The sequence below is a fragment of the Salvia miltiorrhiza genome, chromosome 6, assembly GCF_028751815.1.
Source record: "Salvia miltiorrhiza cultivar Shanhuang (shh) chromosome 6, IMPLAD_Smil_shh, whole genome shotgun sequence".
Lineage (NCBI taxonomy): Eukaryota > Viridiplantae > Streptophyta > Magnoliopsida > Lamiales > Lamiaceae > Salvia > Salvia miltiorrhiza.
In genome coordinates, this window is record NC_080392.1 from 43,822,453 (window position 1) to 43,850,445 (window position 27,993).

Below are 27,993 nucleotides of genomic sequence, written 5' to 3' on the forward strand. Positions count from 1 at the left end.
ACCTTTTCAATTTTTGTAATTTTTAATTAAAATTGTATGAAACGACGTTGTTTAGACCTCATAAAAATGACGTCGTCTTTACTAATCTACATAAGCTCCAATTCAACACTCTGGCGATTGGAAAAAAGAAATGGGGAAACGGAATTGCAAAAATTGAAAAATGTGGTGATTTAATTCGTCACACTTCAAAAATCGCATTAAAATTATAAATTCGAAATAGTTCGTGATTTTATTTGCCAAAGCCCCAACATAAATAAATCAAACTCTAGTTAACAATACTCAACTCCATAACGTCCATCATATCATATAAATACTAAAAAGAAAAGAAAAAAACATTTTTCAAGGTATCTTTGGGAATCGAAGGCAGTTGATTTGAAGAGCAGAGTGAGAAACTAAAATCTATTAAGTGGCTCTAGTAATGATGTGCAATTAATTTTGTTACGTTCTCAAATTATAATTTATAATTTCCAAAAATAGATTGTAGTATAGAAATTTAGAATTATAAGTGCGCGGGTTAGGTTGTTGGCAATCTAAAAGAGAATGATTATTTAGTGATAAATGAGTTGCATTATCGACAAATAAAAACCAATAAATATTCCAAAGCTCTGCGCAGACCTTTGGGATCCCAAATTCTCTCTCTCTCTCTCTCTCTCTCTCTCTCTCTCTCCTCCTCACGCGCACACACAGATTTATCTCCTAAATTTTCAAAATCTTGGCGCTACAGACCAAGCTTGGTTTCCAAATCTCAATTCCGGCGGCGGTGCCCATCCCAGGTTCATTCAAAACCCTAATTCTTTGTTTTATGTACTCGTGTTTTCATTCTTTCAACATAGGTACTTCCAGATTCAACTACAAAAATCCTAGTCGTGTGAAACCTTTATCTCGAATGAATTTCCTTAGTTCCACGCATGTTATGCTTGGTTGGAGTTCCACGCCAAAGCTATAGGCTGTTCTACGATGTCTCTTAGTATTCCTGCAGCATGTTTAGACACTTCGGGGGCAATCTTGTCAGATCCACATATTGTGTAGTATTTGGTCCTGATTTTATTAGTGAATATTGGAAACTGAAACAGCTAGCTTTATGTCATTTCCCCCCTTGAAGCCTCATATGTTATGTGGAAAGGAGTATTACATATCAGTGTAGTGTAGTGTAGTTGTAGGGAAAAATTCTAAATCCATCTAGATCCTGACCTGGGTATATAGATACTTTCAACTGTTGTATGCTGTTTGATGTATCCCAGCCTCACTAATGATGTAATGTTTTTATTCTTCCAATTTTATTTTATTTTATTTTCATTTTTCTGGTGTTGCGTGTATAGTTTTTTTTTACTTTCTTCGTGTCAGAGTTAAATGGACTATATTTGTTCACTTGTGTAATGTGCTCCATGCAGCATCGATATACGTTTACTCTAATAGATACTACCTACAATGGAAACGGAGGATCTAATCAAACTGCCTGCTTCCAGTAATTCAGAACATGGTGAGAATGACAATACATGTGAATCTGGTTCGGAAGCCATTAACTCTGAATCTCTGCCTCTAAACTCTAAGGTAACCGAAGAGATTCATGGGGAGGATCCTGGAGCCATTTTGGGTGTTTTGGATGAAAATATGGATGCTCTGATGGAGGATGACTTTGAAAGGGGTCCAAATAGTAATGCCGTGACCCCACCCATTGGTTTGGAAATAACAGATTCAGTTGCAGATGTAGAAAAAGTGGTGTCTGTTAGATCTGCACATCGTGGAAATGGATTTTTATCGGTTCAAAGTGAAATAAATGTCGGCAATCTTAAGAAAAATGAAGTACTTTCAAGTAAAAGGGAGATAGATGCTAATTGTATCCTTTTTTCTGTAGCTTTGGTTGTTTTACTCTGTACTTCTGGAGGAACTATTGGGACTTGAATGTCATGTTTGTTGTTTCTCATGGTCTCCTTCAATCACCTAATTTGCTAGTTTCCTGGTTTTATACTTTCCGTAACTTGATATACCAGCTATGTCTGGTGTTAAGAGGCCCCGAGTGGCATTTGAGGAGCAGCAACCTTCGGTGCATGTAATATATAGCTCTCTACCAAGGTATGCTACCACTATGCACACACTATTCTATTTTGAATTGTATTGTTAATGATAAGTTTCCATTTTGTTATCAGAGAAAGTAAGCAAAAGCTCGAAAAGCTGTTAGAGCAGTGGTCCCAATGGCATTCACAGTGGAGCTCTACATCAGATGTAAGCCCATTGTGATCTACACCTAAAATATTGTTTGTGTATGCTTTTTGTTTTCTAACCTCTAAAATACTGTTCGTGTATATTTTGTGTATTTGCATTTTGGCCTCCTGTTTCTCATTTTCAGTGATTTAGCTATTTCCATATGTAAATGATATGGCTGATGTCCAATTATCTAACTCAGGACTCAAATGTAGTGCTGGAATCTGGAGAAGAGACCTACTTCCCTGCTCTTCGTGTTGGCGGGGATAAACCTTCTTCCATAGTATGACTCTCCTCCCATTTACTTATGTAATAAACTAAACTGGCTTCCCTCAAAATCTAGCGTTCATATTTCACCTATGGAAGAATTATGCCATGATTTATAGTTCAGATTAAGATGTAGAACATTCATATTTCCCATTTGGTTTTGCAATCTGGGGCCCAGATTCAACAAATTCTCCTTCCAAAAAGATTAGCTGTGTCATCCATATATTTTCTTAGTTCTTTGCTATAGTATTTTTATATATCTAGTTTTGTTTGGTTACCTACTGAGATGAATGTGTATATGTATGTATGTAACATGTGTATTGACTTCAAAATGTTAAGGATGGGGGATATGAAATGTTAATTTTAACTTCAAATGACGAAATGCTTTTGTCAAAACAAAGTAACACATTATTAATTTAGCTGAAAGAATAATGAATGAGATAAGGAAAGTTTCTAAGAAAATCAGTAGCATAACAGCATAACTAGAGCAGAAAAGTGTGAAAATGCAGAATAGAGGCAATGCTACAAACAAGTAGGCATATAAGTCCATTGGACAGGGTGCTTACATGGTTAAAGAGTAATACACTACTTGGTAACTGTTGTGGATAATCCCTCGAGTAAGTAACATACAACAGTGCATATACCATGGATCATTGATAACTTAATCTTGTGGGTTCAAGCTCTATTAAAATTATCAAAGAATTGAGTCAATTAGGTTTGTATTTTATTGCTGCACTCAGTAAATAACTTTATAGTGGAGTATTTGAATGGGTTCTTAGGAAAGATGCAACCTAGTGGGACCATAATGCTTACATAGTTCTAGTAATTTGACATGGAACATTTCGGTAGACTTTAACTTGTGATTCTTTCAGTGCTGTAATGTATCTTGTGTAAGAATCCTCCTTTTCCAAAATCTTACCAAGATAAGAACTGGAGTCTCATTTTTGGGTATTGCTTTCTATTTCCATGGTCACTTCAAAGTCTTCAATAATTAAATACTTCCGAAGAGAAAGTATGTCTTCAATAATTAAATACTTCCAAAGAGAATATGCTGGATTTTTGTTCCACCATGCCATGATGTTAGTAAACTGAGTGGGCATGAATGCATTTTCTCCTATATTGATTATCAAGAGCCTTTTTATTTTATTTTTTCTTTCTAAACTCAATAGTTGTAAGAATCCACGGTTTGTATGCAGACCTTTTGGGTGGATAACCAAACAAAAATGCAGTCAAGTAAGGAGTTTAGACAATTGGATAGCTCTTCTGTTCCTCTCTATGATCGTGGATATTCTTCAGCTTTGACTTCGACTGATGGTGGCAGTGGCTTGGATGGGTATGCTTCTTCCAAAGTTTGTTTTAACAGATGACTGCTCTTGAATCCCCCCCCCCCCAACACACTCTCTGGGTCCACCACTAAAATTCTTCTTTAGTTATACTCATATCCCTCTTCCCTTTTCAATCATTGCCTGATATTTTTTTGTTCCATTTATCTCTTTGTTATAATCCAGAAGGGCAGAGAAGCTGGATACTTCCCGTTGTTTCAACTGTGGTTCATACAGCCATGCATTGAAAGATTGCTCTAAGCCACGTGACAATGCTGCCGTTAATAATGCTCGAAAGCAGCACAAGGTCAAACGAAATCAGCATCCCAATTCTCGAAATTCAACTCGATATTATCAGACTTCTCGGGGAGGAAAATATGATGGATTAACACCAGGTGCTCTTGATGGTGAAACAAGGAAAGCGTTGGGCCTTGGGGTAAATAACCTTCTTCTATAAGATGAGAATCAGCTTTTTTGTTCACTGTTTGGTATATACATTAGCCTGATCCTAAGCTAAGCTGGTTGCTAGTTGAACCTGAATTTGTTGCACCGTCGGCATTAATCATGTAAATCTTTATGGTTCTCACTTTATGTACACAGGAGCTTGATCCACCTCCATGGCTTAACAGGATGAGAGAAATTGGATACCCTCCTGGTTATTTAGGTAACTAATTTGTGCACAATGTGTTGATTAGCTTCTTGTGTTGCGCTCATCCGTTTGTATGGTCTTATTTCCTGTTTCGATTTTATTTCAGATGCAGACACAGAGGACCAGCCTTCAGGCATAACAATTTTTGGTGACGATACATCTAAGGATGAAAGTGAAGAAGGGGAAATCTTAGATACAAGCCTTGCTGAGCCATCTAGGAAAATGACTGTCGAATTTCCTGGGATAAATGCTCCCGTCCCAGAAAATGCCGATGAAAGATTTTGGGCACCCATCTCTTCGAGTTCCAACTCGTCTAGGTATAGTTCGCACCAACGGTATAATCAACCATCTGAAACTTCCAGCAGAGGGTACTATAGTGAGCAGAGGTGGTCGAGGGATTGGGACGATGAGGGGCCTCCTGGATGTGAACCTGGAACTAGCCCCTCTCTATCGAATCATTTTCATAGATTCGGAGATATGGATTCTGGTTACCGCCCCCTTAGCCCCCGAGCCAGCCCATCGACGCCTTGGAGCTCGAGCTATGCCAGATCGTTGTCGGATAGAGGAAGACGAAGTCCCCTGCATCATGATGGTTCTCCCACCTATGGCTACTATGGTTCATATGCTTCTCCTAGATAGACAGAGGCTATGCTTTTGTATACCTAAACAGAAATGAAGGTTTGTGTAACATGTTATTTCAAATTTTAAATTTCGTTACAGGGGTGGAACCACAATCTTTCGAATAGTTATGTAACTTTTTAAAACTTTTGCAATTTCAGTGTTTCAATATTTTTCAGTAATAAAGTCATGTTGTTTCGAGGCAAAACGATGTTTAAGTCACTTAAAGTGCACCTAAAAAAAAAAGTCACTTAAAGTGGGGTGGTTGTCATTGTAACAAAATTAAATATGATTGCCTTTATTAACAAATTAAATTTAGATAAAATGATGGGTAAATTGCAAAATAAGTCGAAAACTTTGCCTCATTTTTAATTTGGGTAAATTGCAAAATAAGTCACGAACTTTAACTCATTTTTCAATTCCAACATCACTTTTAAACCTTTACAAATAAGTACAAATTCTTTTATGTTTTTGCAATTGGGGCTTCTCGTCCCAATTTGGAGTCTTTTTTTCTCTCTCTTTTTTTTTCTTGCAAATAGTTGTGTTATTATTGTTATAATTTATTTATTAGTATATATCTCCACATACAATAGCTTCACTTGCTTCTCTCGTGTTTTCAATGTCGTAGTTCAAGAAATTAAAGAGGCCATTTGGAGCTGTGACGGTGACAAGAGCCCGGGACCGGATGGTTTTAACCTCAAGTTCTGGAAAGCGTCATGGGAGATTATCAAGAAAGATTTTTTAAAGGTGATGACTGAATTTCACTCCAATGGCAAAATCCCTCGGGGATGTAACTCTTCATTCATCGTTCTCATTCCTAAAAAAGAAGGAGCTTGCTCACTTGAGGAGTTTAGGCCTATTTCACTTATTTGTAGCCTCTACAAAGTCATTGCGAAGGTTTTGGCGAATAGGATGAAACAGGTCATGGATTCAGTTATTTCGGATAATCAGAGTGCTTTCATTGGCGGCCGTTACATCCTTGATGGGGTCGTGGTTCTAAATGAAGCAATCGCGGAGGCTACTAAGAAGAGAAAAGGGAGGATTATCTTCAAGGTGGATTTCGCGAAAGCATATGATTCCGTCGAGTGGGATTTCTTGGATTTAATGCTTGAAAGAATGGATTTTGTACCATTATGGAGGAAATGGATCCGAGGTTGTATCTCCTCGGCGACGACGAATATTTTGGTGAATGGATCTCCATCTGGTGAGGTGTGTTTAGAAAGAGGATTACGGCAGGGGGATCCGCTTTCTCCATTTCTCTTTCTTATTGCAGCGGAGGGGCTCCACTCTTTGATCACGAGAGCTGTTGAGAAGGAGCTGATTAAGCCGGTAAAGGTAGGAAATGATTACATTTCAATTCCGCACCTCCAATACGCCGATGATACGGTCTTTTTGATGGAGGATGATGAAAGAAATGCAGTGGCAGTTAAAAGGATTCTTAGAGTGTTCCAGCTACTGTCAGGGCTTGCTGTGAATTTCAAAAAATGTTGTCTCTTCGGAGTTGGGGTCGAGGAGGATAAGATCGAGAGGATGGCGGCTGTTTTGGGTTGTGATGTAGGCTCCTTACCTTTCAAGTACCTCGGTATTAAAGTGGGTAGCAAGGGCAAAAAGGTTGCTGATTGGAAATACTTGGTTGAAAAGGTGAGAAAGAAAATCGATTCGTGGAAAAATGGGAAGTTCTCTCTCGCGGGCCGAGTGACCTTGGTGAAGGCTGTGCTTCAATCTATACCGATTTACCAGCTCTCTTTTACCTGTTTACCAAAATCAATTGTGAGTTCTCTAAATCTTTTACTTGGTAATTTTCTGTGGGGAGGGGGTTCTAGTAAAAGTGCGATTGCTTGGGTGAAATGGAAGGTGCTTTGTGCTTCAAAAGATGAAGGAGGCTTGGGGCTTAAAAATATTGAGTGGTTTAATCAGGCACTTGTCGTTAAATGGTTGTGGCGGTACCTTACTGGAAGGGACATGCTTTGGGCTAAAATTGTTAGGTCCATTTATGGTGAGGTTGAGTGGGGAGAGACAGGTCTGGAAAACGCGGGGAAAGGTAGATTTAGAGATGGGTGGTGGCCGAAGATCGTTTCTGCGGCGGGAGGGGCGAGCAATTTTTGGTTTGTTCAAAATTTGAAGCCAAAGGTGGGGGATGGGAAGACCTTTAAATTCTGGAGTCAGTGGTGGGTTGGACAAAAGCCGTTGAAGTTTACTTTTCCTAGACTTTTTCAGTTGAGTGCTAATAAAGAAGCTGCAATCTGTGAAGTTGGGGAATGGACTGATACTGGATGGTGTTGGGATTTAAGGTGGAGAAGAGAGCTATTTGACAGAGAGAGGGAAGGAGTTTCGGAGTTGCTTAGCCTTGTTTCTGGTACTAATCTGTGTGCAGGTAACAAGGACGAATGGACATGGAGTGGCGACATTGGGAGAGGCTTTACAACCAAGTCCGCTTATGAAGCTATTAAAGATCAAGCAAACGAGACTACGGAGGCGGTGGAGGAAACTGATATGAGTACGAAGGTGTGGAAGATCCCTATTCCAAACAAAGTCAAGCTTACCGCATGGAGAATTTTGAAGAACAGAATTCCGACGTGTGACAATCTCTCGAGAAGAAATGTGATGTTGTGTGAAGTTGAGGTGGGATGTAACGCTTGTTTTCATCGGCAGGAATCCACGAACCACTTGTTGATCCACTGTCCAAAGACCTCAAAGGTATGGGAAGCAATCTTTCAATGGCTCGGAGTTAGCATGGCGCAGCCATATGACGTGTCCTCGCACTTTCAGTTCTTTACTAGTTTGAGTGGCCGGAAAAGAAATAAGAAGCTCTTGATGGCTCTTTGGTGTTGTACTACTTGGCTTATTTGGAAAATGCGTAATGAGAGTAGATTTGAGAACAAAAGATGGGAGAGTGCAAACTTGTTTGGAGAAATCAAAGCTAGAGTGTGGAGTTGGGGTAGAATTTTTGGTTTTGTTAACGATGGAGTTGGGATTCATAGGTGGATGTCGAATGATGAATCACCGATGATTTTGTAATCTTCTTGGTACTACTGGTGCCTTTTCGTTCTATAATATTTACTTTCCTTATCAAAAAAAAAAAGTTCAAGAGGTGTAAAAATTTGGGGAAGCCTCAATTGCAAAAATCTAAAAGAATTGATATTTATTTGCAAAGGTTTAAAAGTGGTGTTGAAATTAAAATGCAAAATAAGTCATAAACTTTGCCTCATTTTAAATTTCAACACCACTTTTAAACCTTTGCAGATAAATATCAATTCTTTTAGATTTTTGCAATTGGGGCTTCCCCAAATTTTTACACCTCTTGAACTACGACATTGAAAACACGAGAGAAGCAAGTGAACCTATTGTATGTGGAGATATATACTAATAAATAAATTATAACAATAATTTATATAGGAGAAGGTGCAAGAGTTTGTTACTCAGCATAATCAGCCTACAGATGGAGGGTCTGAGCCTCTAGAGGTGGATATGAGCAAGATATACGTGGAAGTTATTGGCGGGCTAGACAGAAAGACGAGGATGTTTAGCGTTGGTGGACCTGCTGTGAGCTTTAGGTAATGAGGAATCAAGTGTAACCTATCATTTTCAGGTTGTTTTTGATTCGCGTTGCATTGTTGAGATGGAACAAGTGTACTTCAGGAGGAATGAACGACGCGACAACATGAGCGAGGTGACTTCATGGCTTGCTTTGAGGCTCAGATGGAGATATAGAGGCAAATAGATGAGCAGCAGCGGCATGTGACCCAGTTCTTGCAAGATCAGTTAACACAACAACGCCTAATCGAGCTTCTCGAGAGGAGACTTCCAGCACCACCACCACCAGAAGATTCTTGATTTATATGTTATGCATGTTTGATGTTTTGTTGATGATGTTTGATTTTTTTTGTAACTTTAGAAAGTTTGGTTTAGTGTTTGATATTAGATGTTTTATGCATTTGTTGGATTACACTGTTTTTATGATGATTATGATTTTGAATTTGTTTATTCTCGTGACATTTAAGCAGGTTGTCGATAACTAGGTAGATTTTTTAAAAAAAAAAAAAGACTTGCCGATAGACACCTACCCGTTGATAAAGTTATGGCGCATGACTTCACTGATGCATTCATATTCCGTCGGTAAACGCCGACGGCCACGTCCGTTGGCATTTTTTTCATCAGACTCCGACAACGTCAAACATTTTGCCGATGAACGGTTGTCACCCTTTCTGTTGGTAGCATCACCGACGGCCAAGAATTCATCAATAAAATAAATACCGACTAACGTTATAACTGTTGCTGTTGTTGTCCCATCGGTATCCGAGAATACCGACGGATCATTAGGGTAAAACTGACGGAAAATTCCGTCGATGTTCGATAGATATCTTGTAGTGACAGTAATTGCTTATTCGTCTCAATAATAACATGGACATTATAGATTAAATATTAATATTAAATAATAATAAAAAATAATGAAAATTCTCGTGTAGGCATGTCGATCAATGTCCGGATCTATTTCAAATTTATATATCAATAAATATCCCAAAGAATCGATTAAACAATAATTTTACTACACATTCCCTTCTCAATCTCAATCATGAATAGTAAAGCTAATAATTTTTGACATGATACAATAACCCGACATTCCCTTCTCAAATCTCAATCAAGTTTATGGACTTCGTTTCTTTATGGGTCCACCCGATAAAGACACAAAATGATTGTGTGGAAGTAGATAACAATTTTGACATAGGTCACTTATTAACACAAATATATATATATATATATATATATATATATATATATAATATATCATTTATTTTGAGGTTGAAGTACTATTAATTTCAAATTTACTATATATATTTAAGAAATCTTCCAAGTCCTATAAGGAATCAGTGTAATTTCGCGAAAAATATATGGAGGGCTGTTTTCATGATTAAACCAAACCACATATTTCTATCTATATAACGAGTTAGACGAGATAGTTAAGTATTTTATTACCTTGGAATCTGGAGTCTTTTTCGGTTTGACTGCAGTAATTTTCCGACGCCACATTGGAAAACCGACAAATATTTTTATAAACCCTAATTATGGTACGTCTTTGTTTCTTCCCTTTTCTGAATATTTTATAATTTTTTTCTTAAATTATACTATTCCTCGAAATCATTGTCGCCGCCGACAGACGAATGTTTGTATGCATGCACGTTGCGCGTGCGTATTTGTATACGATTCGGCAATTTTCGCCTGTTGATCGCGAAGTGGCGGAACCCTAAATTAAGTTTTCATGTTTCGAATTGGGGAACAACGATCTTCGTCGAGCGTAATTGAGAACGACTTTGGAATTGGTTGAGTTCTTGATGATTGATTTCTAGGTTTTGACGGATTGAGTATTATGGAATTAGGGTAACTTTATAATCTTAATTTAAAAGGGATTCTAGATATAAAAAAAAAAAAAAAAGAGAGCCTCCGCCGTTTTCTGGAGAAGGAATTTGTGGAATGGATGTCATGGCCTGATGATATGCTGACTTTGTTTGGACTTTTCTTTTTCAACTATATTTATGATTTCGGGGAAAAGTTTCAAATTTGTTCTTTTTATTTTCAACTTCAGTAATATTTGATTCTATAAAAAATTAATTCTTTGAAGCTGAAGTTATTGATCTCTGGGATAAAGAAAGTTACTAATGACGTTTCTTGTTACTCTATATCTAAATGATAGTGCAACTAAGATGGATTCGGATGAGTAAACTGTTAATCCCATTGTTAATTATATGATCTTTAAAGTTCAAAAACCAAGTGTCTGAACAAATACACGGTTATTATAATTTTATTAATCCATCAATTTACAAGAAAACAGATGGTTTTTGAAATATGCTGGAAATTTATTGTTGAAATTTCTTTTGAGTAATCCAGTAACCTCATGCCTCTGTCCATACACTGTGTTTTTCCTTGTCGGATTATAATGAACAATTTGATTTCATCCTTCTGCAGCGAGGAAATAACATCATATAGAATATGAATTTGGATTGGAAAAAACAGAGATCAGACGGTGTTGCTGTCATGAACAGCCGGCTGTTTGAAGGGTCTGCTAAGGTACTTTATCTGCATGAAATTTCTTGGCTTCCTGTGATAAGCCCAGCTTTGCTATGTGATTGTCATTTAATGTGTGATTATCATTATGTTATGTTACATGATATCCCCTTAAGCTGTCTAACTTGCATACTTGAGGAGCTATTTTACATTTTTCTGAAGATTTTATTGTACTTGAGCTCATATTATTTCAATTTTCTTCAGGAGTGCCTAAACCGAGAGATTGCTTGCCAATATCAAAACCTAATGTATCACCAAACTAATGACAATCCTGCGTTTCTTGGAGCATCTTCATCTCATGAGTCCTTTTTGCCTATATGCCGACCAAGTGCAGGCTTTGGGTTCCCACTAGGTTCTTATGATCCAAATCTGCCGTACTTTGCCTCCAACTATTCGATGACATCCAATTCTGGCTCTAGCATGCTCAGACTCGATGATAAATATAATCCACGACACTTTCAGAGTAGGTCCTTTTCTTTTTCCCCTATCCCTTCCACACTCCTATTTCTCATCTGAACTCTCTACATATGCTCATCAAGTAACGAAGCTTAGCTTTAAGACATGTCACTCATGGTCATATAAATGCAGAATTTTCACAGGATGATCACAGGGGTTTCACTAGGCTAGTTGATTCTGATTGCAAAGGTAAACCTTCGTTTGAGCAACTATGTGGAGAGGTTTTTTCTCCTGAGCAGTTGTCATCTGTCACAACATGTTCTGATGCAGATTGTTATTCTGATGAGACCCCATTTAAAGTTGGTGCTCTTGGTGCTTTCTCAGACCCAACATCAGGTAAATAATTTGTGCTGCATATTTGGTAAGTGTTTATGACTACGACTGATGCTAACCTCTCCACCTAGACTAGTTTCTCACCATGGTATTGCTGGAACATGTCATCTGCGTTGTTTTCCACAGTTAATTTATTTTGTCAACCTCCTGTTATGTATGGATCTTAAATGTCTATTTGAGATCTCTTTTCTTTGTACCAAGTTCTCAGTGCATCATTATCTCGAACCATACTTGTTATATTATGATCTTGTCTTCACATTTGGATATCCTTGTTTTTTCTGTTGTTCAGTTCGATTACTGTACTAGTGCAATCGATCAAAGCATAATTTTCTTTCAGAAACAACAACTTGATATATGGAACCTAGTTATGTGTGCAACTCTGAGGAACCTTGTGTCCGTCTAATGATTAATTATTCAAACATAGACAATTTGCAGAGAACAATCCTGATTTGATTTTTGTTGATTCTCTTATCTTTTTGCTAGGTGATAATATGGCGCTAGATCAATTCATCTCATTGTGGATTCAAGAAGATACAAGTGCTCTACCTAGCATGCCTTTGAGTAAGTCCAAATTAAGGCATGAGCACTTGCCCAGTTATGGACTGCAGGCTCCTACATCAGAGCACTGTCGTCCTCCATCTTGTCCTCCTGCACATGTTGAGATCTCTTTGGGGACCCAAATGTATGGCTACGGAATTCAGCACCAGAAGTTGCATCACAAAGTGCCTGTAGAGAAGTCATCAAAACTATCCCAGCTATCCTCAAAAAGATTTCTCAGTGCTGAGCAAAAAGGATTTAGTAATGTTCAAGCTCCCAGGCCAACATATTCAATTAGTTATTTGCAAGATATTCTAATCGCGTATCTCAGCTTCAAATGCAAGCTAGAGGGTCTTGAAAGGAGGCAAGAATTTGTGAATCATTTGCATTATACTGTGTGTACGGCGACCCAAATCTGCGAGTGTGTAGATTATCGTACTTTGATATCACACTTCCACGACTGTCGCAACACTAATTGTAATTTATGTCAACCAGTTCGTCAGTGGTGCCATTCTAAGAAAATTAGTGCAGGGCCTATCTATGAGTCGCACCCTATGAAGAAAGTTACATCAGAATCAGGAAAGTCGAATCTATATGTGTCCAGAGATCTCCGTGCTAGAGATTACAATCTTCCGGACGTGCAACCCAAACCTAAACGAATGAAAATAGAGAATGCTGCTAAGTTTGACAACTGGTCCCTGCATGCTGTTATCCTTCCACACATAGAGCAGCGTGAAGGAGGTCTGGTGGATGTTGAGGATTATATGGACAAGGCAAACAAAGAACCGTTGAGCTCCAAGGAAGCATCAGCAACAGCTGTAACTTGGAATGAAACTGCAGGTGATGGTGGATCAATGTGGTCTAGAATATCAAATGGACTCCTAGGTGTCGGCCAGCTACCTGAAGGCCATATAGTTTCAGCCTCAATGAACGAGGTTCCCAGATCCATAGGCAACTTTGGGAATAGCCTTCAAACTTTTAATGATGCTCTCAATCTTGATAACATAAAGCTGGGAAAAGATGATGCCATTTCTCATTCTGAATGGCACAGGTTGGTTGTTGAACAGCTGGATATGGGCTATATCAAGACTAGAAAGGAGGAAAGTGTAACTTTTGGCTCTCAAAGTACACATTCTGACGGCATTGATGTTCTTCCTCCAATTGGGAAAATTCCTCAAACTTCTAGTGATGCTCTTGATCATGATAGCATAAAGCTTGGTAAAGATGTTGCTATCTCTCATTCCGAAGAGCAAAATATGGTTGATGAACAGCAGGAGATAGTCTGTGTCAAGACCAGCAAGGTGAAGACTGATGTGACTTATGGTTGTCAAGATATAAACTCTCCCAACATTTCTGTTTTTCCGCAAGTACTTGATTCTGGGAGAAGTCTTAGAACTTTTAATGATGGACATGATCTTGACAGCACAAATCTTGGAAAAGATTATGCCATTTCTCATTCTGAAGAGAACAATTTGCTTGATGAACAGCAGGAGATAGGCTGTGTCACGATTAGCAAAGTGAAAAGTAATGTAACTTTTAGTTCTCAAAGTTTAAATGCTAATGGCATTTCTGTTCTTCCTCAAGACTCACCAATTGATGAAGGAGAGAACGCCGAACTGATGAGTCAGGCCGAGCACGAGAGGATAGATGCTAGATATGTTTTAGCGAAACCTGACTATCAATGTGGAAGAAAGTTGGACAATTTGAAACCATCAGGTGTTTCCTTAACTGATTTCTTCACTGCTGAGCAAATTAGAGAACACTTGTGTAGTCTCAATCAAGATATCAACCTGGTATGTACTATAACCTTTTTCTCAATTGCCAGCTTCTTTAGATTATAGATTTTGTGAAAATTGGACACCTATATGTTGTAACATTGTCTTATGACTCTTATCATCTTTCTGTCTCTTGAATATTTTTTCTTCTTTTGCACTTTTTCATTTCTGTATAGACTGTTGGGCAGGATCTACATGCAAGCATGTCTGCGCAGACACTCGGATCAAATACATGTCAGTTATGTGCTTTGGACACGCTCACATTTAGTGCTCTGGCTATGTGTTGTACATCTTGTGGAGCTCGAATCAAACACAAGTTGACTTATTACTGGACAAAAGATGGAACAGGTGAACGATACTGCTTTTGTACAGTATGCTTCAAGGAGGCTCGTGGTGGTAATATCTCATATAGGGGGCTCTCATTTCCCAAAGCACAGCTTTACAAGGACAAAAACACTGAAGAATCTGGTGAAGCAGTGAGATTATACTCTTTGGACTTTTTCTTTTTTCTAATTGTGTTTAGCCTTTTAGGGTTTAGTGTTTCTATTGACTGTGTTTCTATTGCAGTGGGTACAATGTGACAGATGTGAACGTTGGCAACACCAGATTTGTGCTCTTTATAATTCTGAACGGGATCTGAAAGGGAAAGCAAAGTACATTTGTCCATTCTGCCAGTTAGCTGAGATAGAAGCTAAAGGGCATGTACCGATAACTCCAGTTACTGGGGCACAAGAGCTTCCAAGAACCAAGCTTAGTGATTACATAGAACAAAGACTTTTTGGGAGTCTTCAGCGGGAGAGGAAACAGAGAGCAGAGTTTCTAGGGAAGAACCCTGAAGAGGTAAGCAATGGATCATACACGATGCACTTCTACTGTCTTTTTCTTACTGCAAATTCTTGACATGCTTTTTTTTTTATATATATACTTTTAACAGGTGCCTGGAGCGTCTGATCTCACAGTCAGAGTGGTGTTATCTGTGAATAAAAAGTTAAGAGTGAAGCAGCAGTTTTTAGATATTCTCCACGGTGAGACGTATCCATCAGAATTTCCATATAAATCTAAGGTTCGAGTTAGCAACTCATACCAATGTATTCATCTTTGTTGTAGATCATTAGTTCTCAGGTTGTTTATTGATTCACTCGTGAGTTGTGTTAATTTTTTTCAAACTTTTGGCTGGATTCTTTTGATGGGAAATTGAAATTGAGATCCTCTACTCTATTCCCCAAAAGGGTCACAACTTCTTTCACCAGACGGGCTATTGAACAGTATGCAGAATATGTAAATCTGTACAATCAAAGCTACTGATTTTTAACATTCAGAACACCAGATGTATATAAAATGTAGGCTTGAATTATGACCACTTTTTAAGTCTTTTTGAACTCTCTCTCGAGTAGATAAACAAATAGATAAACAGAACTCACACACTTATTTGCACTGCCTTGCAATTATTTTATTTGTATTTATTATTATTATTCTGTTTGTTTTCTTCGCAGAAAAAATGATAATTGTTTTCCCATGTAGGTGATTCTATTGTTCCAAAAAGTTGAAGCAGTGGATGTATGTATCTTCGCTATGTTTGTCCAAGAGTTTGGGTCAGAATGCGGGAACCCAAACAAGCGTTCTGTATATATTTCCTATCTTGACTCAGTGAAGTACTTCAGGCCTGAAATAAAAACTGTGGCTGGTGTTGCTCTGCGTACCTTTGTATATCATGAAATACTGGTAATGATCTTATCTCTTTCTTACTTATTCTCCCAACTACCCAACGGAATTTCTGATGAATGGATCACTTGTTCTATTTGGTTTATATTTTTGCTTGCATAAATGCAGATTGGATATCTTGATTACTGCAAGCGGCTTGGTTTTGTTACCTGCTACATATGGGCTTGCCCACCTTTGAAAGGGGAAGATTACATACTACATTGTCATCCTGAGACTCAGAAAAGACCAAATTCTCATAAGCTGGTTCAATGGTATTCTCTCCTGCTCCTACCATGAATTCTGTGTTCTAGAAGTTATATGTGTACATATCTAAAAGTAAATATACATGTCCTTCGATTTTCTGTGTGCAGGTACAAGAAGATGCTTAAGAAGGGCAAGGAAGAAAATGTTGTGGTTGAATTTACTAATTTCTATGACCATTTCTTTGTTCCGAGTGGAGACTCCAACTGCAAGATAACAGCAGCACGGTTGCCTTATTTTGATGGAGATTACTGGTCTCGTGCCATTGAAGATATGGTACAAACAATTGAGAAGGATGGTGGAGAATCTGACAGACAATTGAAGAATCAAATGACAAAAAGAACTATGAAAGCAATGGGACATAATGATCTTTCCGCTGATGCAACAAAAGATATTCTAGTTATGCAAAAGGTAAGTTTCTAATAAACAATTGGCATGCTCTTAGGTGATATAATTGTCATATGGTTCATGATATATTTCTCGGTCTATAATTTCTTAGAGATATTTGTTTGAAAGAAGATGACTGTGTTAACTGACCTGATCCATATACTCAAAATCCTAGTGCCTATATTGTGGTGTAAATATATTGTGGTGTATAGTATAATATATTGTCGTGTAAATAGCAGACTGAGTAGAAGTTGAATAATTTGATCAAAGGAAGATCAAATTCTGATAGCTTGAACTGTTCCATTGACATATCTCCCATTTATTAGGTTCATCTACTGATTTCCGTTTTCGGACTTAGGATAGGGATTGGTGGCTCTTCATTCTGCAGATTGACCATGACTCATCTCAACCTGCAACACCTAATCATATCTTGAAATTTCAACATTATTGTTCCAAATAACCTATGTGATAGTGTAAATTTCAAATTGCTACTACATCTAAACACGCTATTACTAGGTTAAGAAAGTCCGGCTACCTCTTGTTTCCTTTACAAACTGATTTTCTTTTATCACATTCAAAATCACTAGTTAAACCAGTTTAATAGTATGGTATGCAATATACCTGTTCTTGTATTGTGTAACTGCTCTTAATGTTTTCTAACATCTCCCATTTATAGCTTGGGCTTAAAATGCTGACTGCAAAGGAAGAGTTCTTGGTCGTCCATTTGCAGTTCACTTGCACAAACTGCCATGAAGCAATACTGTCTGGAAGTTTTTGGTCTTGTAACCACTGCAGCAAATTTTACTTATGCAGCAGGTGACATTTTACTTCAAATGTTACTCCAGAACATACTTATTGTTCATGAGTATTTTTTTAATTATATTAATATCCTCCACATCCAGTCTTGTTTTATCTTTTGGTTTGCTCACTCGGGATTCTATGAATATATTTTCAAATGCTATTTGATGCTGACTGCTTAAGAAATTAAAATAGTGCCTTTGTGTTGAGATCAAATGCTATTAATTTACAAACAATATGCAATTTCTCTCTTGCATAATTTGTTATGGTACATTGTTCATATTATCCAGGCCTTGAAAATCCCTCCAAAATATTTACTTCATGTAGTATTAATTCTCGTGAACCTATTGTAGTGTTGACTTTTTTGGTCTAAATTACAGATGCCTTGAACAAGAGCAGTATTCCAATTTACTGGAAACTCACACTGAGACCTTTGGGGTTAAACACCACCTCGATAAGGTAAATTTTGAAACTTAAATTGTTCTCTGGTTGCTTCATCCTGGCCAGCATTTAACAACTTATATTTTCCTTTCAGATACCAGTCAATGAAGTAGCAGCTGATACTGACGATAATGATGGCCTTTTGGATAATGATTTATTTGACGATAGACAGTCTTTCTTGAACTTCTGTGAGAAGAATTTTTACCGATTCGACTCGCTTCGTCGTGCTAAGCATTCATCAATGATGATCATTTATCATTTCCTTGCATCAAGGTCAAGACCAATGGAAGCCATTTGCTCTATTTGTAATCTGAATGTAGTGGCAGGATGGTATTGTGAGATTTGTCCCCAATTTGATGTTTGCGATGCTTGCTTTCAAAGGGAGGGGGATCATTGTCATTTTCACAAGTTAGTTAAGCACCTGACAAAGGCTGATTCCAGAAAAATGAGCGAACATATGCAGCAGCAAGTAACAACGGGGGCTAATTCCAGAGAAAAGAGTAAACAAATACAGCAGTATAGCTTACCCGAGGTATGGCTATAATCTTTTTTCTATATGCAAGTATGGCTATAATCTAATGGTGTGTTCTTTTTAGTTGTAAATTTATCATGAGAAAAATGAGGGATAAAAGAATTTTTTTAACAAAAATCTCCCTTTAAATCCCTTCTTCCATTTCCCTTATTTTCTACAAAAGAGAATTTCACCATTTTCATTCCTTCTTTTCACTCCAAGGCGGGATAATATTATCACACATGAAATTATCCCTCCTTGGAGTGAAAATGAGGAATGAGAAAGGGTGAAATTCTCTTTTGTAGAAAATGAGGGAAAATAAATGAGAGATTTAAAGGGAGATATTATTTGTATCCTTCATTTTCTCATGATAAATTTACAACCAAAGAAAACGCACCCTAAGAATCCAACTATTTGAAAACCTAATAGTAAAAGCTTACAAGAGAAGTTTTCTGTGATTATCAAGTCTACATGTCAAATAGATTTTTTGAAATGCATCAGATAGAAAACTCATGAGATTCTTGCATCATCTGCTTCCCCATTCTTACTTTTTTATATACTGATCTTTCAACTATAGGATATCTGAAGTATAATTTGCAATATTTATTTGAAGTGATAAATTATGTAATGTTCTTGTCTGGTAATAACGAAAAGAATGTTGTGCAGATTCTGGATACACTAAAGCATGCCAATCAGTGTCTATCCACAAAAGACAACCCCTGTTTGAACCCCAAATGTCGTCTTATCAAGAACGCATTCCGGCACACCAAGGGTTGTAAACGTCGTGCAGTTGGTGGTTGCAATTCCTGTAAGAGAACATGGGACATGATTCAAAAGCACTCACATGCTTGCAAAGATTCTAATTGCCATATACCTCGGTGCATGTAAGCAATAACTTCCTATCTCTATGATTCAAATCTCTTTTCCTAGATTCTCAGATTTGACCAGGTGATTAATTTTTTCCAGGGACATCAGAAATTATAAAAGGAGCCAGAAAATGATGTTGAGCAAAGAGGTGGTGTAAATAACTTGAATAACATTGTGCTGTACAGAATAGAGTTGTACATAAAGATTTTGAGCATGGAGAGCTGCTGGATTTACTGTTCATTTGAAGCTGTAAATACACAGTTAGCAGTATGAGCGGCTTGTTCATATGATATCTCACTTCACAGTTACTAACTTTTTCCACACTAAGTGTTACGACGTCGTATCACTCTCCTCCATTTTGTCTGTACTGATATGACCTAATTAACCTGAAAATTTGTTATGTTTAGCAAAATGCATTGCTGTTTAGTATGCTTTATGCTTAATCTCGTTGTCCATATATCTGAGTTTGTTGGTGTTTGTGTGGTGAAAACAAAATGCTATAGATTTTGTTAAAGTACAGCAAAAGTGTTGGTTTTTTTTTTCCAGTTAATTTTGTTGCCTATATTATCCCTTTGTATCATGCTTCATTTGATTGCAGTTAATTTAAGAGGAGGTAGGGGTGGATCGGTACGGTATACCGAAAATTTTTCGTCATACCGTATATCATACCGTAAATTGCGGTATGAGAATTTCCATACCGTTGCCGTACCGTACTTTTCGGTATACCGAAGATCGGCATACCGAAAATTTCGGTATGAGAATTTTCATACCGTTGTCGTACCGATAGTGCGGTATACCATACCGAAAGTCGGTATACCATACCTTACGGTATTACCGAAATTATTGTTATATCGTTTCATGCCTAAATTGCCAAACCATTAAGATATACCGTATATTTGTACATATTGAAATTTCATTAAACAAATACAAATAACTTTCTAACAATTAAACTCCACATCTTCAACAAAGCAAAAAAATAATTTACCACTAATGATATATATATATATATATATATATATATATAATTGATTCCGACGGCATACGGATTTTTTAGGTATATACTATCGGTATATACTGGTGGTATATACCTAACCAACGGTATATACCGGCTTTTCGGCATATACCGCGGTATCGGTATATATCGGTATACCGCGGTATGAGGAAAATGATACCGTTGCCGTACCGAAAATCTTTGATACGGTACAATACCGTACCGAAATTTTCGGTATACCAAAATTTCGGTATTTTCGGTATTTTTTTGATACGGTAAGTGCGGTATACCGATTTTTCGGTATTTTGCTCCACCCCTAAGAGGAGGTGTGTTTCTTTCAACATAAAAAGAGAAAAAAGATTGGTTAAATATTGCCTAACAAAAAGCAAGACTAATGTCTATTCCAGTGAGGCGATCGTGATTCTTGCCTTGCTAATTGAAAATGATAGTATAAGTTAAACAAATATACATCAAATTGGTAACCCGATTAAAAAGATAGTTGTATGTCAAATTAGTAACCTAATAGATAGATTAGCTCATATGTTTGTGTAAATATTACACAGTAGTATTGCATAAAATTAGCCATGGTTTATAACAAAGGATCTTTTCGCTAACGTGATAAAGAGATATACTCCTTTTGTTATCATAAAATGTATTCACTTTTAAATTGTTCAAGCATTAATAAAATGATTGAATGTATTATCAGTGGAGTATGATCATGCGTTATTGGAATGGAAAACTTACTAAAAATATATTGGATACATTTTATGAGAACGGACGAAAATAACAAATTGAATACATTTTATGAGGACGAATGAACAAATGGAGTACTTCTTTAAACACTCTCTATGGTTAATGCCTAAAGTACCTCTTATATTTCAAATAGCAAGGAAATATACATTTTACTAAAAAGTAATGACATTTTAAGCATAAAAAAGAAGGGTTATTAATTTGTCTTAAAATATATGAACTTTTACTCGTTTTTTATTTTGAAATAATCAGAAGAGAATAGGTTTTGACTTTGGAGGGGTTCAAGGAGATTGATAACATGAGACGTGAAGAAAGGGGGAAAAAAAACCAATCAACCTGTATTAATAGGTGTTTGATTTAAGTGATAAGATAATATTAATAAAATAATTTAATTTAATTAAGTATTTAATTTGTATGATTAAATATGTAATGGATAATTCAAAATATAGAGCGTGTGAGTGGAAAGAAGGAATCAGATTTGAAGTAATTATAAACAGAAATGAAAATCCAAACCAGCTTTAATGCACAAAGGCACAAAGCTCAAGTGATACATATGAGCAAAAGGGTACAAAGAAAGCAAAGCCAGTGGCAGTCACTGTCAAGAATATTAGCTACATATACTAACAACCCCAACTTCCTAGTGGGCAAGATGAAGGGATCTATTTAACCCCTCCAACCCGAAATTCATGACCAGTATTTGCAAACTAATTAATACAAACAACTAACTATAACAAATTTCTTGGGTGATGATGCTACAATGGTTATTACAATTAACAAGTAAGAAGTCGGGTATTTTACGTGGTGAGGAAAGTCCAGAGCTTCTTCCCAATGGAGGCTTGACCGGGATGATCAACCTCGTCACCATCCCCGTCGTTATCATCTTCCTCGCGGCTCTCACTTCTGTACTCTCTCTCCCCTGCTGTTCCACTAACCTCCTCGCTCAGAGCTGTGCCAGCATACCCACCGTTGTTGGTGCCTCCGGGGTTTTTAAACTGTGCCTGCAACAAGAAAAGTGAGATAAAATCATACAATATACTCATGGGACTACGAGAAGGGAGAAAAAGAGTGCTCACAGGACTGTCAGCAGAAAACTCGCTCGCAGCAGCAGTGCTTCTCACAAGCTCATCACCAGCTCCTCTCGTAGATCTTCTAGAAGCAGGGACTGCTCTTTCATCCCTTGGAGCTCCGGATGTCTCAACATTTTCAGCTTCCTTTTCCTTGCCCTTTCTTACTTGAGGTAAGGATCCATTAGTCACTGTTCCCACTGATCTGAGAAGAAAATTTTGTAGTGCACAGTAAGAATCTCAGAAATGGAAATCTTGTAACTAGAATATAGGTTATAGACATAGCAAAAATGGAAAAGAGTGATGAATAATATTTCAGTATTTACATATTCAGACAAAATTAGACCTACAGTAAGAGATTTTCCCAAATCCCAAGTTACTGATGACAGATACAACATCCACCCCAAGACAAATCAAACAAAATTGTGCAATAACAGGCATAAATTTATATACCTCGACTATTTTTCACCCAATATCAGAAACAAATCCTAGATAAGTAAGTGAAATGAACAGAATATCCAAGTCTCATAAGCAAGCAAATCTATTTAGCATATTGGCCATAGTGCCCGTGTCATATTCCAAGAGATATATTAGCAGCATTACCATTTGGACATAATTTTGTTTAGAAGTTAACATAACTAAATGAAATCCTTCTCCAAGACCCAAAACCAAAGGGCAATATGTACAGTCAAAGTACGACTCACCTTTTGGATTGCCGGAGATTGTACCGTTTCTGGCCAGGGTTTTGTTCAGCTGCAAGGCCCACAACCCTTTGTCGCCTCCTGGGTCGATCACCATCCTTAATGCTCTCTGAATGACCTTCAGTTTGACTGTCACTTACTGTTGCTTGTGATCCATCAAGGCGGTCTCGTTTTCTTCTGTTTTTTGCTGTCACAACTTGATCAGATTCTGCTTGTATTTCATCATTTGTATGAACTGAGTTCTCCACATCACCATTGGTGTTAGAATTTGCAATAACACCTTTCACTGCTCTTGTTCTGCCACCTCTAGGCCTACTTCTCTTGCCAGGTCCACGGCGGTGCATCTTCAGATCACTATTCTGAGAATTTTCTGGGACATATGATGGATCTTGATCAACTGAGAGAACTTGGGCAGTTTCAACCTCCCGAATGGCATTTTCTGATTCAATTATTTCAACATCAACAGAATCATTTGCAACTTGAATGGATGGATTTGGCTCCTTTTCACCACTAGGTAATGCTTTTGATGTATCCACAGCTTGGTTCATGGGAAGTGAAAGGGACCCTTCAGGACCCTGGGCATAATCCATTTCAAGTTTCTTTCCTGGTGAAAATTTAAAAATCTTTGAGGTACATTTCCGGAGCCAAGAGACAGTACCAACAGCAGAGGGAGATCCTGCATTAAATACAAAAGGGGATGATTCAGCATCATTCCTCCCGGAAGTGCCTTCAACTGCCTTCTTCAGATAAGCATCTGCTACAGTAGGTAGTGCAGGAGCCTCAACATTCTTCATTTCAGCTAAAAGGTGAAGATCGGACAGCACAAATTCACGAATAGTCTCTCCGCAAACATTGCAGTTCTTCTGCTTTTCAGCAAACGCAATGAAGCGTTCTCTTTCTTTGATGAATTGTTCCCTCTGGTCCTTAAACTTCTTACTCAAAGTAACCAACTCTTCAATATCTTTTTTCATCTCAGTTTGTTGCGCCTCCGCATGCTGCTTATTCTGTGAAATCTCTAATTTTTCTTTCTCTATCCTCTGTCTTTCCAATTTCATGTCTTCCATTTCTCTTTTAGCCACATCCCTCAAGTAATTAACATTGCTGAGTTCCATGTCCTTCTCTTGTTCAAAAGATTTTTCCCTCTCATTCAAAGAATTCTCCATCTCTTCTTGCTTGATTCGCATTTTGGTCTCAAATTCTTGTTTCTGCATTTCAAAGTCATGAAAGTGTTTACTCTTTTCATTTTCGAGTTTTTCAGCCAACATTGACTTTTCATGCTCCATGCTAGCAGCAAAAGAATCCTTTGCTAATTTAAGCGCTTCAAATTCTCTTTGAACAAACTGTTCTGTTTCCAGCTTTTCATTGTGTAAGCTTTCCTCTTCAGACTGTCTTAGTTTTTCGAAACACCTTTTCTGCTCAAGAATATCCTCTTGTTCTTGCTTTATCTTCTCTCTTTTATCATCCAGCTCTTCCCATTCTTTCTCAAATTTCCCCTTTTCTTGCTTTAAATCATCGGCTTCTTTCATAAGCTGCTCACTTTGGACTCTGTATTTTTCTATCTCTTCTTTCAACTCTGCTTGCAAGCGGGCATGTTCTTTTCTTTCATCTTCAGTTACTTGCAGTTGTTCTCTTTCTTCCTTGAGTCTCACCCGCAGTTTCTCAGTGTCGGTCTTGATATTTTCAAGTGCAGCCTTGATACTGAGTAATTCTTCCTTTTCAGCAAGCAATTCTTTTCTTTCATTCCCCAAATTTTTCTCCTCAACTTTAAGAGACTTTTCCCTTTCCTTCAAAGCTTTTGATTTGGAATCAAAATCCATTTCCCGCTCCCTCACTTTTTCCATTTTCTTTTCAATTGCCAGTTCACGCTTCTTCACTTTCTCTTCCATATGTTTAATTTCAGCTTCCTTGTTCTCCACTTCAACTACCTTGTTTTTCAACTGTTCATCATTCAACTGTCTCTTCTGCTCAATCTCCAACTCAAACTCCTTCTGCTTTTCAGCCAGGATGCTCTTATGTTCATCCAACAGTTTCTGAATCTCCGACTACATGCATCATAAGAGAGAGATAGATAGTCAAGGAAAAACAATTGCACAGCAAGGAGAGATGTAGCACCTACTGATAAAATGTTTCAGGAAAATTAACCATGCAGCTTTAGTTGCTCACCCCAACCAGACGTGAAAAACGTGGAACTTAGAGAGCAGAATAAGTTACACACCATACAGAAAAACGTGGATAAGCCAACAAGTGAATAAAAAAGGTACAAGTACCCACCTCTTCTCTAGCATTTAATTTCTCTTCCAATTCCAGCAAATTCTTCTCTTTGTCCTCCAACCTCTTCTTCGCATCTTCAGCTTCCTGCATCAAATTCAATAACAGTCAAGCAATGGGCAACCAGAAATTATAGACCGAGTAGAAGTTAAAGACTTGCCTTCTCCTTTAGAGCTACATTGGCTAGTCTGCTACTTATATCATCCTCTTTGGTCCTCAAAGTTGAACTAGCAATCTCTATCTTCTTCCTCAGTTCTGCAAGATCATTCTGTTTTTCCTTCAATGTATTATCAAGTTCATTTGCTCTTTCCTCTCTTTGGTTCAGTAATCGTCTACCATCAACCAGTCTCTCCTCAGCTTCCTGTAATTTCCGTTCCCATTCTCGCAAGTCTTCTCGTTGTTTAGACATATCAGCATCACGAGCTTCACGCCTGAGAAAAAGAGACTTATATGTCGGATTACAATTAACCAGCCAGATAATTCCCGAGAGGAATCAACTATGCAAGAAAGAACATAGGAAACGAGCTAAAGCACTTAACCATACTCTGTGGTAAACAAAGACCGTTCTCTTCGGAGTAAATTTTCTTGAGCCTCCAACTCATGCAATTTCCTCTCAATTTCTGAGCTCTTCCTGCTAACTCCAGCAAGTTTAGCATCAGCAGCATGAAGTTTTGCTTCCACCTCCAGTGATTTCTCTTCAACACCTGTGACTAATGCATTGGCCTCGGCCAATTTAGAATCAGCATTAAACTTGATTTCAGCATGTTCCGACCGCATCTCACGTAAAGCCTTCTCGAGCTGTGACAACCAACATCATAACAAGTTAAGTACCTACTACGAGTCAGATAATAACAAATGTAGTTCCAATCTAATAAATAAAAACCACAATTTGACATCACTCATCTACCAATAAATGTTCTCTGCTAGGTCGTTCCCTCCAAATTATATTAATATTTCACTCATAACCTATGCAGGCAACTAGTGGACATTGCATACAACTATATAGACTAGCAAATTATCCTCAAATCCATTCTTCTTAAGACCATTGGGATGCTTTTAATTGTTAGAGAGATACGTGCTTGTTTTCGAAATGAAAGCCATATATGCATAATGCAATATGGAAGTGCAAATCTTACATCAAGCACACACTGTCTTTCAACACCCAATGCTTTTTTTAGGTTCTCTTCCCGCTTCTCCACTTCAAACATCGCACTCGAATGCGCTGCTTGCTCTCTTTTTAGGTTATCAGTCACATCTGCTAAAGCTTGCTTCAGTTCATCATACTTGAAACTCCAATCCTTCTTTTCAATCAAAAGAAGCCCCATGTTGTACTGATACTCAAAAAGCTGCAAGAAATCAGATTTTAGGACAACACATCAATAAAAATAATGTCTACGCGAACAACATATTACCAACTGATTTAAGATCACACTGTTCAATTTCTAGCTACTGAAGGACTAGGGGTTATTCACTTGTTAACAATATAACTAATAATAGCCAATAAAAAGTACAACATTAAATACAAATAGTTCATATTTCTAGAAATTCAAGAATAAGTACACATTCAATAAGAGGATAAATAATCTACAAGTAGCTAGAAATATCCAAAACTCATTGAAAGTGTCCTGAGATGAGTTTACGGGAAGTTGCTAAATTTGGCATGCCACAGGCCCACAAAGAGTTTCAAAACAGAGAACTTAAGAAAACAAAGCGTAGCCTTAAGAACATGAGGTTTGAACAGTATCAGACGCCAACCAACAAGTAAATTAAGCTTATGTATCATAATAAAAAGGTAACTCGAGATAGGTATTAATGAAGGGTCACGGTGGAATAGAACATGAGTGAAAATTAGCAACTACCACACTCCTTGAACCATGGAATAGAACATAATCCATCTACCTAATGGCATGAGTGGAAATTAGCAACTACCACTATCGTTCAAACTATATAGTTAATTGCTCATGACAAGGTTTCGCTAGTGCTCAAACCAATTCTGAGCAACTAAAACCCGCCAACTAACAAACTTTCTGAAAGTGCATTGATAATCTTCCCCAAGATTTATTACTTGATCAACTCTCTCTCACACTGGAATCCATGGAAATCATTCTGAAATTCCTCAAATCTACAACTGATCTAACCGTCACACTTTAGACACAGTCTAGAAACGAAACAACATCACCAAACAAACAAGCAGAATAAAGTTTTAACTAATTGGCCAAAATTAAACACGTGCGTACCTCATTCTCGAGCTTCGAGACCTTCTCAGTCAACGGGTCTCGGTCGTCCAGAACAAATGCCACAGCTTTCCCTTTCGCCAAAGCCTCGCCATTCCTCGGGCTCAACGAGCTAGCGTTCAAGCCCGAAGCAGGCCCGGACCCGCTCTTCTGAACCGGCTCGCTCCTAGGCGTCACCGCCCACAACTTCTGCGGCGAAAACATTCTACAGCAGATCGGGAAACCCGAGTCGATCAAGAGGCTGTCAAGATTCCAGTAAATGGAGCAGTGATTCTGAGCACTGAGATACAGAATTAAACCCTAAATTCGAAGGGAACCCTGAGGCGGACGCCAACACAGTTCCCAAATTCCGGCCGATAGGACGTTGTCAAGTCCGGTAACGTCTCGAAACTAACTTTCTCTCTCCACCTTTATCTCTCTCTCTCTCTCTCTCAGAGCCCCACCTTTCGTGGTGTGCGCGGATCGCTCACGTTCTTCTATTTTTGCCTATTTTACGCCCCAACAGCGATTCCCGCAGGTGAATGGACGTTTCTACCCCCGGAAACGATGCTTTTATATCCGTTGGAGCGGGGCAATACGGGAATATCGCAGGGCCGCCTTTCTGTGACCAACGTGGAGCATAAATCTTAGGACGAAACTGCCCTCGCACTGAGGGGTTGATGTGTAAAAAACGGGAAATCTGGGGGTGTTTGTGTGAATATTAAGAAAAGGAATAATACTGTGGTGCACTCACTGTAATGTAATGCCACGGTGTTTGAAGCTTTGGGAATGAGGCAAACCTGCCTTACTTTACTTGACTT

At 37.9% G+C, this 27,993-nt stretch overlaps 3 protein-coding genes across 10 annotated transcripts; 2 read left to right on the top strand and 1 right to left on the bottom strand.

Annotated features, from left to right (window-relative positions):
• Positions 1 to 421: 421 nt before the first annotated feature.
• Positions 422 to 5,266, top strand: LOC130989824 (uncharacterized). Of its 4 annotated transcripts, none has more exons than XM_057913934.1 (10): positions 522 to 773; positions 1,392 to 1,480; positions 1,552 to 1,837; positions 1,992 to 2,073; positions 2,148 to 2,223; positions 2,405 to 2,485; positions 3,666 to 3,802; positions 3,978 to 4,227; positions 4,392 to 4,455; positions 4,547 to 5,266. In XM_057913934.1, the coding sequence occupies exons 2-10, from the start codon at positions 1,478 to 1,480 to the stop codon at positions 5,077 to 5,079; spliced, it is 1,512 nt and encodes a 503-aa protein (XP_057769917.1). In that variant the 5' UTR covers positions 522 to 773; positions 1,392 to 1,477; the 3' UTR covers positions 5,080 to 5,266. The 4 variants fall into 4 exon arrangements, with proteins under 4 accessions (XP_057769915.1, XP_057769917.1, XP_057769916.1 ...); XM_057913935.1 differs by lacking the exon at positions 522 to 773 and adding an exon at positions 815 to 1,254; XM_057913932.1 differs by having other exon boundaries at positions 422 to 773; positions 1,392 to 1,837.
• Positions 5,267 to 9,934: 4,668 nt separating this feature from the next.
• Positions 9,935 to 19,597, top strand: LOC130989825 (probable histone acetyltransferase HAC-like 3). 4 transcript variants are annotated; one of them, XM_057913940.1, is made up of 17 exons: positions 9,935 to 10,124; positions 11,020 to 11,121; positions 11,323 to 11,581; positions 11,707 to 11,763; positions 11,845 to 11,910; positions 12,391 to 14,237; positions 14,396 to 14,695; positions 14,787 to 15,059; positions 15,154 to 15,282; positions 15,741 to 15,941; positions 16,050 to 16,192; positions 16,292 to 16,592; positions 17,245 to 17,384; positions 17,747 to 17,825; positions 17,902 to 18,339; positions 18,985 to 19,202; positions 19,285 to 19,597. In XM_057913940.1, the coding sequence occupies exons 2-17, from the start codon at positions 11,044 to 11,046 to the stop codon at positions 19,340 to 19,342; spliced, it is 4,587 nt and encodes a 1,528-aa protein (XP_057769923.1). In that variant the 5' UTR covers positions 9,935 to 10,124; positions 11,020 to 11,043; the 3' UTR covers positions 19,343 to 19,597. The 4 variants fall into 4 exon arrangements, with proteins under 4 accessions (XP_057769923.1, XP_057769919.1, XP_057769922.1 ...); XM_057913936.1 differs by having other exon boundaries at positions 11,707 to 11,910; XM_057913939.1 differs by having other exon boundaries at positions 11,707 to 11,910; positions 14,408 to 14,695.
• A 1,829-nt stretch (positions 19,598 to 21,426) lies between these two features.
• Positions 21,427 to 27,988, bottom strand: LOC130989826 (nuclear matrix constituent protein 1). Of its 2 annotated transcripts, none has more exons than XM_057913941.1 (8): positions 27,197 to 27,988; positions 26,096 to 26,305; positions 25,504 to 25,757; positions 25,120 to 25,390; positions 24,963 to 25,046; positions 22,695 to 24,733; positions 22,000 to 22,195; positions 21,427 to 21,924 (listed from the first exon to the last, which is right to left on the bottom strand). In XM_057913941.1, the coding sequence occupies exons 1-8, from the start codon at positions 27,395 to 27,397 to the stop codon at positions 21,721 to 21,723; spliced, it is 3,459 nt and encodes a 1,152-aa protein (XP_057769924.1). In that variant the 5' UTR covers positions 27,398 to 27,988; the 3' UTR covers positions 21,427 to 21,720. The 2 variants fall into 2 exon arrangements, with proteins under 2 accessions (XP_057769924.1, XP_057769925.1); XM_057913942.1 differs by having other exon boundaries at positions 24,963 to 25,042; positions 25,116 to 25,390.
• Between the last annotated feature and the right edge of the window lie 5 nt (positions 27,989 to 27,993).

What these genes read in the sequence shown, in the direction of transcription:
- LOC130989825 (XM_057913936.1), top strand. Translation starts at nt 11,044, where the DNA reads ATGAATTTGGATTGGAAAAAACAGAGATCAGACGGTGTTGCTGTCATG. An exon ending in CTGAAGAATCTGGTGAAGCA is followed by an intron (nt 14,696 to 14,786) that starts GTGAGATTATAC and finishes TTTCTATTGCAG; the next exon opens with TGGGTACAATGTGACAGATG. An exon ending in ATATTCTAGTTATGCAAAAG is followed by an intron (nt 16,593 to 17,244) that starts GTAAGTTTCTAA and finishes TCCCATTTATAG; the next exon opens with CTTGGGCTTAAAATGCTGAC.
- LOC130989826 (XM_057913941.1), bottom strand. Translation starts at nt 27,397, where the DNA reads ATGTTTTCGCCGCAGAAGTTGTGGGCGGTGACGCCTAGGAGCGAGCCG. An exon ending in ATGTAGCTCTAAAGGAGAAG is followed by an intron (nt 25,047 to 25,119) that starts GCAAGTCTTTAA and finishes AATTTGATGCAG; the next exon opens with GAAGCTGAAGATGCGAAGAA. An exon ending in AATTAAATGCTAGAGAAGAG is followed by an intron (nt 24,734 to 24,962) that starts GTGGGTACTTGT and finishes TGATGCATGTAG; the next exon opens with TCGGAGATTCAGAAACTGTT.
- LOC130989824 (XM_057913932.1), top strand. Translation starts at nt 1,429, where the DNA reads ATGGAAACGGAGGATCTAATCAAACTGCCTGCTTCCAGTAATTCAGAA. An exon ending in GGTGGCAGTGGCTTGGATGG is followed by an intron (nt 3,803 to 3,977) that starts GTATGCTTCTTC and finishes GTTATAATCCAG; the next exon opens with AAGGGCAGAGAAGCTGGATA. An exon ending in GGAAAGCGTTGGGCCTTGGG is followed by an intron (nt 4,228 to 4,391) that starts GTAAATAACCTT and finishes TTATGTACACAG; the next exon opens with GAGCTTGATCCACCTCCATG.